The following is a 13,831-nucleotide window of genomic DNA, read 5'->3' as shown; positions in this document are numbered from 1 at the left end:
TCACGCTACCAGGATAGCACCATTAGGGATGTCATGTAGTTGTGAGATGAGTCTTAAGATAATAGAGGTGTGGTACCCTTTCCATTAGTCACTATTCTGCTCAAACTGAGTAAAACAACACGGAAAACCAGATTAGAGGCTATTCCACCAGACATCACACCAGTCTCGTCAAGGTCACTGGGGGTGGGTCTAAGAAACTTCAGCAGTCCGGCGGACTGGGTAGACACACCAGATTCAGTGGAGGTAGCATCCTAGGCTGGACCCTGCAACAGGAAGTCTAAGAGTTAAGGATAGTTAATAACAATAAAGCACTAATCCTTGGGGAATTATTATGGTAACGGTAAGTGGGGACTACCTGTGTTGTCTTTGCAAGTTTATGAATCTCAAATCATTCTCAAACAAAAAGTCATCGAATTTGCAAGAGAGTTGATGGAACTGGAAAATACTGAGCTGATGAAGTAACTCAGGCCCGAGCAAGCAAACACTGCATGCTTCCTCCGATATAAAGACGATAACTTCTATTTTTTATGTAGGCATGTTTATGTGCAAGTGTGAACAAACAAAGGACATGAAACTAGAAAGGGGCGTGTGGCAAGGGCCTGTGAGGAATGGGGTAGTGGGGTGGTCAACAAGACTCATATCTTGTGAATGTGGAAAGCTGAGTACCGGGGATGCCGGGTACACACATAGAGTGGAGGAAGGAGGTTGAAGGTCAGAAGTGGGTCGTAGGGTGAGTCAGTCAAAAGTAGGTTTGTATGAAAGTGTCATAAGGAAGCCGTTTACTATATTAATAAAATTAATACATAAAATTAAAAACTTCAGAGAGGATGTTAGGCAATGCACCTAGGAGAATGAACTCATTGCAGTGGAAGAGAAATTGTGACTATCTGGGCAGATGACCACATATGAGCACAGAACAGTGCTTACTGTCTCAGGGGCTTAAGCATCTTAGCAGCCCAGCACACTGCCATGCAGACAGATATAATAATCATAACCTGAGTGAGTGCCGTTATGCTTTCTTCCCGCCATCTTGTCATGGTGGCCATGATGGCTATTTTTGGTTGTCAACTTGACTATAACTGAAATGAATTACAATCTAGAAGTGGAGGGCACATCTGTGTTCCAGATCTTGGGGCAAGAAGACACATGCCTCTTATCCAGACTTTGAGGCTCCAAGGTACACCTTTAATCTGGGCCACGCCTTCTACTGGAAGCCTATACAAGGACAATGGAAAAGAGAAGAATTCCTTCTTCTCTGCCTGCTTGCCCTTCCCTCACGGGACTGAGCAGTTACTAGATTCTTGAACTTTCCATTCATAACTAGCCATTGTTAGACTGCAGCCTGTAAGTCATTACAATAAATTCCCAGATAGATGGATGGATGGATGGATAGACAGGCAAATAGACAGATAGCTTCATTCCATAAGTTTTATGGCTCTATAGAACCTTGATTAATACACCCCCATTTCTCAGGGTTCCTGTTCTGAGAATTCAAATATCAAAATATTTCTAAGCCACGGTACTTAAAAAATCCCCTGCAGAGGAAAAAAAACTCACATAATTTACTCTACAGATTGATCTTTTGAAATGTGAACTTGTATAGATGTTTTCCTTAGTGTTACTCTGTTTGAAATTTATTATAACAATTATCTGTAAAGTTTGCACTATATTTTATGCCAAATAGACTAATTGTCTGTTTGCACCATATGGGAAAGAGATGCCCAGACCATATGCAAATACAAGTCCTGTTACTAAGAGGATGACAGCTGCGAGTTTTAGAGGAAGGCTAGGGGTCCTAAAAACAAACTGCTATAAAATGTCAAATCAGTGTCCTCCAGGCTGCTGTTGAAGGTGAGAAAGTGAGTTGGAGTATGGTGAGCTGTACACTTTGGCTTTGCAGACCTGCAGGCTCATGGGTAATGTAATGACTGGCAGTAAAGCTCTTTAATAAGTGAAGCCTCACCTCCAGGCACCCACATTTGCAGATCTGCACACAGCGGCAAGGAGCCAGGTTCAGCACCGGGGGCTTTATATACAAGATGACACATTTAACCCCCTGCGCTCTATGAGGCTGCAATTATAGTCTCATTTGAGCGATGAGAGATTTGATCACCAGAAAAATTAAATTACTATGCCAAGGGTGCAACTGAGATTCAAACACAAACATTCCTGGCATTCTCCCTTAACTCACTTACCAAGAAAATTCCATTACTGCAGATGCCTAAATGCTCTAATTAGAGTGTGGTCCTGATAACATTAGTCTGAACCAATATACTGAGGAAGCATGCATGATACATTATAGGCATCCATACAGCATCAATTATTCTGAAATTATGCATATAAAAACCTCTTTCTCTCTCTCTCTCATTTTTTTAATTTTTTTATTTTATTTATTTATTTATTTATTTATCTATTTATTTTTGAGGCAGGGTTTCTCTATATTGCTTTGGAACCTGCCCTGGAACTCACTGTGTAGACCAGGCTGGCCTCGAATTCACAGAGATCCATCTGCCTCTGCCTCCTGAGTGCTGGGACTAAAGGTGTGGGCCACCACTGCCTGACTAAAAATAGTGCATTTGATATACTACAAAATGCTACCCCTCTTCTTTGTTTTTATTGGGTCCAAACTGACTTCATTTGTACTTAGACTCTTATGAATTTTCATAGTAATTCAAGGTCCCTGAATTTCTTCTTTTGTGGCTATGGTAATCACTTCTGTCCCTCCCAAAGATTTGCTTACCTGATTATCCTAGACTCATCCTTATCTGATTCTAGGAGAAGCTGCTAGCCACGCTGGCCACGAGACAATACTTACTACCGACTTAAAATGTAATGCCTGGCCGGTGGAAAAAAAAACAAACTATAAACTGAAATTGCAAAAGGAAGCTGTACCTGTGTTGTTAGGTAGAACTCTAAATAGTGTCAGTGAGTTTGGGGAGTTAGAATGCTACAAGTTCAAAGCCAGAGTTACTAAGCTAACTTAGTTCATTTAATGGACAATTTCCTACCATCCCCTATCTATATGTGACTTAACATTCATGGACTTCCTGACCCCTACTTGTAAACATTTTTTAAACAACCATTTTGATTCTTCTATCTGCAGGTCTCTTGTAGTCTGCCTGACAAATCGATTTACTTAGACTGTGGTTCAACATACTACATGGACTTACATAGATAATGAGTTCCTGATACAGAATCTGAATGTCAACCTCTGCTGCAGAGACCTACACCTGGAAGCACCCTCTGATACAAGGAGGCCTCGCCCCATCCTACCATGCTCATCCGATCTACCTCCCAGTCCAGCTCAACAGCCAGCAACTCAGATTTGATATCCATCATCCCCTACATCTCCTTTGACTTTCCTTTCCTATAAAATCATGCCTGTATCCCCCTCTGTGTGAGTCTCTCTCTCTCTCCCTCTCCCTCTCCCTCTGTGTGTGTGTGTGTGTGTGTGTGTGTGTGTGTGTGTGTGTGTGTGTGTGTGTGTGTAAATGCTATGAATGATAGAACATGGGCCTGCCACTTTAAGATACTGGTCCCTCTAAGATATCAGATCTATAGCCTGCAGAAATTGGGCCACACATCCCTGCCAATTTTCTCTTGAGATATAGGACTGGAAAGCCCTGATGTGAACATATAGATCTCACTGGGGGGGGGGGGGAGAAGCAAACAGTTGACAGTTGTAAGAGCCAAATATCCCCTGATTTCCAGGAACTTTTCTGGAGGCCTAGTCCTTTGCCTTGTTCTCTATAGAAGTAATTTCCCCTAACGTTTTTGTGTCTATAATGTTTCTCCATTTATACCGTCCCACCTCACACCCAGTCATGCTCCCCTTGGTCATAAGAGTTTCTACTAGTGAGGCTTCTCTCTTAAATGTGACTTTCATCCATTGCTTTCCCCAAACCTGCTGCTCTCTCTTCTACAGTCTCTCGTAAATATCGACTCGCTGGACCTTTGTCTTGTTCTCTGTACATGGCCACGGTTTATCATTTTGCAGAGTCCTGAAGTGTTTCAGAATTCATTTTGAATTGAATGTATTAACATGAAAGGATGAAGTAAATAGAATAGTTAACGACAGCAGGTACCATGAAGGGTGTGTTTCTGACCAGAGACTCAAGACTTTACCGAAATGAGTCTCCCAGACAAGCCTCACTCTTTCTTCACATTCCTTTAGTACAGAATTCTGGGATTCCCTTCAGACTGGCTTGGATCCAGTCATTCTCGGCTTCCTTGGGTCTTCTGCCCCCTTTTCCGATCAATTTCTGTAACATTCTTGTCACAATGCAGAAGTGAGAGCTCCCTACACAAGACACAGCACCCTGAGTCAGGGGTCTGTGCTCCCCAGAAAGTTCTCTAATTTTCCCCAAAGGTTTGGAGTGTAAATAACAAATAAAGGTTGCATTTGTTTATGGGATGAAAATGTAAAGCATTAGCTTGTATCAAAAGTATAATCAGCCTGGGTGGGATACAGGTAAATGTTAACCTCACTCAACTTATTCTGTACATTGAAATGTATGTCCAGTTAAGTCTCTTTCTTTTGTAGCTAGAACTGTAACTGTATCAAAGGCTGCTTACCCTTCACATGGACTGTGTAATTACATCCTGCTTGATTAGTGACTCATGTGAATACCTCACTCAGTTGGTAGAAGTGATTTTCTGCTGTTGCTACAAGAGGTTTGACTTGAAAAGCATCACCTTTACCCTGAGAACTGACAAATCATAACCAGTGAAGACACTGTGTTTTAAGTAATTAAATTTATCAACAAGTGCTGGGGTGGGGGCTAGATTGTTGAACATTTATATACCCTATTCTGGTATATTAGGGGTAAGTCCCTGGGAGAGACGGAGCTTAACAGAAGGGGGATGTCTGAAATGGCAAAGGTTTACTTTTGTCTGTTGAAATATGGAGGACAAAAATGAGGCTGCCATGCTGGATTATCAGGAGCCCCAAGTTGCAGATGGAAGCAGGCATCCAAGCTTTGTTAGACAACAAGCATCCAAGATTGTAATCAAATATGAACAATCATCCAGACACAAGAGCAAGAATCAACTAGAAAGTTATGGCAAGCAGCCCACACTGCCTGGGTAAATCACTTGGTCTTGTCATCAAGAAAGGACACTCATGTTTTAAACACAGTATGACACCATTATTCTAGCTGACACATTGTTGACAATAGACGACCCTCCCGGGTGGACTCAGTTCCTTTGTTCTTCTGGAATCCAGGTCAGAATACATTTCTGGTGACCCTTTCTATCCAGATGTGTTCCAGGAACTTCATTTAATTGATGCTTCTGAAACAATGTGTGTTTTTGGGATGTACACCCCTATGAACTTGAACTAGCTTTTGTTCATATTTGGCTTGAGCTGTATCAGCCATTCTGTGGCTCTGTAGTCAGCTGTGAGGTAAACCCAGGCAAAAGAGCAAGGGTCAGCAAATTCATAACCTCAAAAGCCAAGATTCCCTATGCACTCACAGCTTGAAAGCATCACCACCATTTATTAAAAGTGAAATGACTGACTTAGCAAATTTTCCTTCCAATCGATTTTGTTTTCAAACTCAGATCTTTAATATATTCCTTTTCTGTTCCCCTTTAAGAGTTTATTCATTCCCATGGGTTCCAAATATATGGCTACATTTATCTGTCCTATGCTTATGCCAAGTTACTGTTCCCAATTTAAGACGTTTGCTCAGATGGAAGTTTTATCATTTCAGATAGGATGAGGCAAGAAAGTACTTGCCAGGAAATGTCATCCTCCTGGAAAACCTCAAATCACTATTACCTCTAGCAGCAGCAGAGAGATAGAGGCAGAGAGAAGATAAAACAGATAATTGGAAGTTACAGATAAGCCTCGAAGCTCTTCAAATGTATGCCACTCCCAGCCAGCTTCTTCAGAGTGGATGGGGGGGGGGCTGTAAAACATTATTTAAGACGCGTTATCTTTTATGGTTTTAATAATTGGAAGTTATTAGTTTGGAACCACGAAAAAGGAAAGCAGGAAGCATCACTCTTTCTGAGTAGTTTCTATTTAATTCAGCTGTCACTATACCTCACCGTACATGACCACGGACATCTGTCAGTGGGTTAAATTGGACTTTGTATGAATCTGCCACTTAGACCTCACTTATATTAGAAAACATAACCCATTGTGGACTCTTAACACAATGAAGAGTTGCAGAGGTTCAGAGAACCAGTCCTGTCCTTCGGATCACTCTTTCCTGCCACAGAAAATGAGAGTGAGGGGCAGAGCACGGGGCTAGAGAAACTGAAGGTACTGATGTCTGCAAAGAGGAAGCTTGCTAAAGCAGCGAGCAGCGAGACGGACTCGCCACATCTTCCCAGAAGGCTCAGCCAGGGAAGGACCCACCAGGAGCAGGGCCCGTGCTCTCCACCACCTGCAGATCCCATGGGCCTCCATGGGCAGACCCTCTATGGGCTAGAGATTTCCATTTGATACAGCTGTGCCCGCACAGTGTCAAGCAACCAGAATTTGGAAGCCACTCTCCCAGGAATGCTTTGCCGCCCTCCATCCTCAGCGCCGTCCGTTTCCCCCATTTCTACGAGTCCTTCCAGTCAGGTCCACAGTGGGCCACCTAATACTGGGCTTGATGAACTCTAGTTCTGAGAAGTCCTTTCTTTCCAGTGGCACCCATATCTGTTTTCTTGAGTGTTGCTATCTCTTACCCCATCTTACTGCATCTGACTATTGGTCCCCACCAGGGAGAGGGAACCCAGAGCCAACATCTACAGCACTCACAATAGCAACCTCTTATCTCTTTTACCCAACAACCTCTAAACATCAGTCATGGTGTAGAAACTGATCTAAAATAGTGATCAGCATATAAATAATGTCCAATAGTACAATAAGCACTGTTCGGAGATACAAGTTAGCAATTAGCTGTGTATTCGAGGATATGAGAAAGATAAACACTGACAGACAAGTCATTCACAACTTCAGAAACTTCAGAAACAACACTCCCTTATAATCAATGAATCCCCACCTTAGCATTCCAGGATCATGGTCCTTGACGTTACATCTTACAACAGCATTGGCGCTCAAAGGGCTGATGCACCTTCCCGAATAACTCTGCTGATGACCCTGAGTATGCTGGAAGCATTTTATAAGGCAAACTTCAAGAAGATATTTGTGATGGCTCAAAAGTTTCTAGATGATTCTGTGTTGACTTTCTGCACTTCTACTTTTAGATAAGATTGAGCACAGGGAGGTACCTAACCCAAGAGCACATGAATCAGAATGCCTATCTACACAGTTTTTCTTCATTGTTCCTGTCTTCCGTGGTTCATATATCATCACCAGAACTTGCCATGGTACTTGCTCTTTTCCAACTACACTTTTGAGCATGAGGTCTAAGGAATCTACCCACCAGAAGCCCTGGAGGAACCAGACTGAAGAGACCCATCCCACGAAGTCCTGTAGGTGCTGTAACTTACAAGCTTCCCGGAGTTTCTCTTTTTCATAGTGGAGTCCTTCATAGTCTTGTAAACTGATTTTGTTCACTCGGATCCTCAGGCGATCTGGGACAGACTGGGGACTGCAAGACAAGAACCGAGTGGTCAGGTATAGTGAGAGAGAAAGAGGGAGCACAGAACTGTGAGTCAGGGTCCTGGAGGGAGTAGGGACAATCGCATCTCCTGTGGGTTAAAAGAAAAGATTTACATACAGACCAGAAATACATCCTGTTTACTGGAACACAAAACTTAGCTGAAGAGTTCAGACACCAAGGGCACCCAAAATGTAGGGAAGAACATGAGACTAGGGACAAAAGGCTTTGGAACATTCCCTATGTATTATTGGCTATTAATTTGTAAAGAAAAAAACTAAATATCATGAATTTTGTTGTGTCTAATCAATTAGAAAAAGTAATGAAAATGAGAAACATGTTGGAGCTACAGAATACTAGTGTGTATGTCCATAATAATCAAGACTGGTTAATGATGGTCTTACCTCAACAGGATTTCTTAATGCATTAAAAATAATACAAACTAGGCATCTAGAGTATATAGGACTAACGTTGAGATTTTTCATCCACTGAGGAGTCCTTGAAGGCACCACTCAATTAAGGCATGTTGTAATTGACACTATCTGTAAGATGCCTTGAAATGAGAACAATGACTCATGCTGAAAGAACTCATCCAAGCTGGCCTAGGACATGTGTGCATTAACTAAACAGGAAGCACAAAATTTCCTGAAGCATTTTGTCTCAGATTCCTTAATTTGTCTTAAGTCACACATTCAAAGTGGTTTCATCTTTAGGCCTAAGTTGAGTGAAAACAAAACAACACAAAACAAACCCTTAATATTTATCACCTCCACTGTGGAGGTGTAATGCATCCCTTTTGGTCCATGAGCATCCTTCAATTTCATTGGTTGAAAGAACTTTCTCAAACACAAGATTACTGTTTAGTTTTCTTTTTTAATAGTAAATGCTAATACAAGAGAGGGAGATTTAAAGTATTTCAAATATAAGTATACAAGCATACAAATTCTAAAGACGGTAATGGGCAGACATTTTTGAGGTTCATTGCTTTATACAAAACCACACAGATGGTGAATCCTGAGCAAGCCCTGGACACAGATGTTATGGCTGCCTGGCCCATCACTCCAAGCATCACTGATGAGTGCCCAATCTAATGGCATTGTGCTGGTCACGGTAGAAGATCAGGAGAATAAATCTGACATGACTTCATTAGTGATGATAAGGAGAGCAGAGCTCTAGTTTGAGGGAAGAGCTACAAATCAGTAGACCAGACCTTAAATATCACATGCCTGCATCACTTCATGAATAGATAAAACTGTGGTTTCAAAATATAAAGTGATTTTAAGCTTATGTAGCTCTACAGGGTAGAGGGAGAGGCAGAGATGTGATCCCCACACTCATCCTCCTGATCTTCCTCCTACGTAATATTCCTCTGAGGAGCTGAGACCACGAAGCTATGGATAAACGCCAAGAGTCAAGAGTCCACGCATAAGATAGCAAAGATACAGTATGGTTTAGCCTGGTCAGCCAAGCTCCACTTGCTACCAAGAGTGTTTTATTTGTCAGTAAACAATTTACATGAGGTTTGTTGAGTGAACTATGATATATCCTAGCAAGAAAACATGAGACAGATATTATAAATGGATGCATACAACTATACTTATTTAAAGGGAAGTCTTTCTACCACACACTCTAAAGTATAATCTTAAAACTCATAGAAAAGCTCCGTGCATGCGTGCAGGCATTTGTCTGTTAGTATGTGTATGGGGGAAGGGGGTAGTCTAAATTCCTGCATGTAAATTGTGAGACTTAGAAAGTTTGCATATGTGAAAGAAATATCTGAATAAAAGTTCAGTGAGCTCTTTCAAGTGGCTGTCTTGAATATCATTATTCTTAGAGAAAAATATAGCTACTTTGAAAGCATATCAGTCTACCATTAAGTGGTAACTCCACACAAGAGGAAAAGTAGTAACAATGGTAAAGAATGCTGGGTGCTAGATGTAAGTAGAAAGAAGTGAGTGATTGGCAGCAATCCCACTTGTTTCTTTTCTAGGGCTTCTCCCCACATTAAGGGGTGTCATCTTTTAATTCCATAGCTCACCCAAGTAGTCTTCGTCGACTGTAACTGGAAAAATGTTTCCCCCATAAACAGAGCAGGGCAGAAAGAAGCTGAAGTCTTAGAAGGCTACCGTACTTCACAGGCTGTGATGGTAGGCAGGAGTACAGGGCAGAGTGAGTTCTGTGTAAATACCCTCTTGAGATAACAGAGACCAAACACCACTCAGCTCCAGCTGCCTTTGGCGGCTAGAGGCAACAAACGTGACCTGCTCAGAGAAGCTGTTGCCAAATGCACACAGAATTCAGAGGACTGCTGGCCCGTCCTTCTGTCCACTTCCATGTTTAATAGCCACCTCAGCACACTGTCACCTCCCACATTTGCCCTCTGGTCCTACTCCCCCATAATGCTGCCTCTGGAGACACTGGGTTCCAAACTTCCACGACATCCACTATGATCATGCACTAGGACTTAGGATTTGAATAGAATTTTCCAGATACCAAGTGGATTGACATATTATTTCGTTTCTTCTCCGGGACAATCAGCTAAGGGGGAAAAATGATTGCATCACTAACCAGCTGCACTGAAATCTCTTTCCATCATCCCTCCTCTCCCTTTAGCACCCACTTCTTACAACACACGCCAATAGGGACATTCTTAAAGCAAGCTAGCCCACGTTTTGCTTCCTATTAAATGCTGACTTAAAAACCTCTAAAAAATGTTGACTTTAACTGAAGCCCATTAATAATCTTTGAGGCATCAGAGCATGGGCTAAATAATGGAAAACCTCTTTCAATGATTCTTGACCCCTGTTTAAGCAGTGCGTGTGGGGCAGGCCGCAACATAGCCAATCACTGGGAGACAAGGGGCTCCACAGCAGACCAACTGGATCTGAAGCAAAGTTCTCCTGCTCCCTGGTTAAGCTGTGATTCCTCATAAATAAGATGATGACACAATATGAGAACAAAATGGGTCCGTGTGTGTGATGTACCTTGGCAAAGTGCCTGGTACATTATATGCATCAAATAAGTATGAGCTAGGATCATTATGATATTTACTCTGATCTGATCATTTCTCTCCTAAACAAGATTCTGCCTAACACCGGCATCTGCTACTGTCAGACACGGGAAGGAATCTGGAACTAGTACAAGACCCTCCCTAGGCATTCCTAATGAGGTTCCTGGAGGACACTGTCTCTCTTGGCTGGTGTCATGACAATTCTACACTCATGGATCTTCTCCCACTTGGCTTTCACCAAGCCAGTTAATGGCACGGAACTGGACAGCCAAAACACGGGGGACAAAAAGTGCACTGAAATTAAGTCAAAGTCAAGCAACTCAACTTTATCCCTATGTCACATCGTATTAGTGTCCCATTACTGGCTGCCTGAAGGTGGAGGACAGCCGAGCTGCTCCCTGGAGTCTGGGGAATAGCCCAGCCATTAGTTTCCTAAAATTACATTTTGCTAAGGAAGTTAGTAGAGCATAGAGAGACTCCTAACTCAGGTGTAAGAAAATCTTCCTCCACGCCAACATCTACAACAAACAACCCATATTGAGGTATTGTATCGAAAGTTCTAACCCTGACTTCCTGGAGGCTCTCAAGTTTCCTAAAAGAGGTCCAGAAATCTGTGGACTGCCCTTTCTGTAGCAGTGGGGCTGCAGCGTGTCAACTTCTCACTAATCTTCTGCAACCTTACAGACTGGAAGTCCATGACTCTGTAACTCTCAAATGTCCCTCCCCCAGGAGTACTTTCACAAAAGTCACAGTATAACCAGTTGCCTCTCCTTGGTTATCACAGGAGTTGTCAACAATCTCTAGACAGTGGTTTCTCTTAGCCACATATATATCACACGGTTGTTGCCTTGGCAGTTTGGAAGGGAGGGGATCTCCATCCGTTGCAGCGACTCCCTGAGTATTCAGTGCCATTCAGTTTGTACCTGGTTCTACACTACTCTCTACTCCTTAATAGATGATGCTGCCAATCTCTGTCTGTCCGTCTGTCCGTCTGTCGGTCTATCCACCCACCCCGCTCTGTGTGTGTGTTCCTATGGATTGAACTGAACTTGGGGTCTCATGCATGCTAGGCAAGTGTCCTCCCATTGAGCTACCTTCTCCATCCTTCTGGATCTATTAGGCATAAGAACCGAAGCCACTTTGGCACTGATTATCAGACAGCACACCGCAGCATGATGGAAGTCTGTTGACTAGGAATACAATTAGAGACAGTGAATGTCTCCAAGATGTCAATAAAATAAACCTTAATCCATGTTGCAGGCAGAAACCTTACAGTTATAACTGTTCTACTCTCTATATACCTCGCGGGTCTCCTGTTTTAATGAGCATTTCTCAGATGGCTCATAGCAAGATGCACCCTTTGAAAAACTCATTATACAGGTGCATCGATTTTTATGAAAAATCAAAAAGAAGGTTGGTTTTCTCTACCAAGGCAGAAAACCATCACAGCCCCGTCTTTTTCCACCTTCTGGCTTGGTTCGATAATAAAAATGAAATCTCTTAAATTCTTTCAAGCCATGTAAATATAAAGCTCTACTTGAGCAGAACCTGGGTGCAATAAAGTGTGCTTCTGCCTAATCATTTTGTTTGTTTTGTCTTGTTTTTGAGACAGGGTTTTCTCTGTATAGTCCTCGATCTCTTGGGACTCACTCTGTAGACCAGGCTGGCCTTGAACCGAGAGTTGCCTGTCTCTGCCTCCTTGGTACTGGAATTAAAGGTATGCACCACCACAACTGGCTGTCTAACTAATCTTTAATGGGAGCCTTTCAACTAGTCCCTATGTTACGAAGGCTCTGTAATATGAATTATTAGTGTGAAATCCTAGCAGGAACATGCCACTTTCTCCTTGCAATTCCAGCCCCTATGGTGCCACCTTGCCCTCACGTGCAGTAAATATTTATGAGTTCCCCTGGGCGGCCCATGGCCCCGAGGCTTCAGCACGCGCTGGCACCAGACTTTTACATTGTGGCTCCCCAGTGGGCTCTCTCTTTGCAAACCCCAGACAGAATTCTGACATGGCTGTCCATTTCTGTGTCTGTTTGACCTCTGCTTCAGGAAGTAAACCCATGCAGGGCCATGCTCTCCCCACCTGTCACTGTATCCCTAGTGGGATCCGCATGGACGAAAAGAGAATTGAGAACAGGAAGTCCTTTCCTAAAGGCAAGCAATCCACCTCGGAATGCATAGTGTTTGGTTAAACTATAGCGAGCCATGGACCAACAATTCATCACATCAGTTGCCAAGCTGCGCCTTATTTAAAAACCATTATGATCAATAGGCTCTACTTCAGGAATTTTCTAGAAATTGCTGAGAGTTTCCTTTGGATACTTTTGAAGTGACACTGAAAATAACCTAAATACAGATGCATCCAAGGCGTCTTCTACTATGAAACCAAACTGAATCAAGGTTTCTGAGCAAAGATTTAAAATAGAATTCTGACACCTGCCAAATTAATACAGAACACTCCTTTTTCGTCATCTTCTGCCCAGAGATGTGAAAGAAGCCTCCAGAATCTAAAATTGTGCAGAAGTTTTTGAATCTCATTAAGAATAATCCAAAAATTACAGTAGTGGTGGGTTGTCATGTGATCCCACTACAAGACACAAGTTACTGAAGAAACTGCAGAATCCTTCATGGCTTATTCATTCTTCTGCACAGTTTTATGTTTAATGTCAACACTAAAGTCATCTGAGATAAGGGAACCTCAATTAAGAAAATGCCTCCATTAAGATTGGGCTGCAAGCAGGCCTATAGTGCATTTTCTTAATTAGTGATTGACATTGAAGGGCCCAGATCATTGTGGGTGGGTCCTGGGTTCCATAAGAAAGCAGGCTGAACAAGCCATAGGGAGCAAGCCAGTAAGCAGCACCCTCCATGGCCTCTGCACCAGCTCCTGCCTCCAGGTTTCTGCCCTGTTAGACTCCCTGTCCTGACTTCCATCCGTGATGAACAGCAACATGGAAGTATAAGCCAAATAAACCCTTCCCCCCCCAACTCTCTTTTTGGTCATGGTGCTTCATCACAGCAATAGTAACCCTACTAAGACATGGGAACATATATGCTGGTGTGTGTCCAGCGTGCATCACAGAGACCAGAAGAGGACACGAGAGGCCCTGCTCTATCATACGGTACCTATTCCAGTCAGACACTTAGAACAAAGCTGACAGCCAACAAGCTCTACTGGTCTCCAGCCTGTGCTGCTCCTTGCACTAGCATTCCAGACACACGTGAGCCTGCACCAGAATCTTCATGAGTGCTG

The 13,831-nt window shown here is 42.8% G+C and overlaps 1 protein-coding gene across 1 annotated transcript in view; it reads right to left on the bottom strand.

Moving 5' to 3' along the window:
* Dgki (diacylglycerol kinase iota) overlaps positions 1–13,831 on the bottom strand; it is a 421,628-nt gene that overhangs the window by 113,617 nt on the left and 294,180 nt on the right. The window contains exon 22 of the mRNA XM_051174678.1: positions 7,453–7,553. Within this exon, the coding sequence (XP_051030635.1) occupies positions 7,453–7,553 (101 nt within the window). The remainder of the gene's footprint in view (positions 1–7,452; positions 7,554–13,831) is intronic.

The sequence above is a fragment of the Phodopus roborovskii genome, unplaced genomic scaffold (assembly GCF_943737965.1).
Source record: "Phodopus roborovskii unplaced genomic scaffold, PHOROB, whole genome shotgun sequence".
Classification (NCBI taxonomy): Eukaryota; Metazoa; Chordata; class Mammalia; order Rodentia; family Cricetidae; genus Phodopus; species Phodopus roborovskii.
Note: the sequence above shows the minus strand (reverse complement) of the source record. Positions and strands in the feature narration are given on the sequence as shown.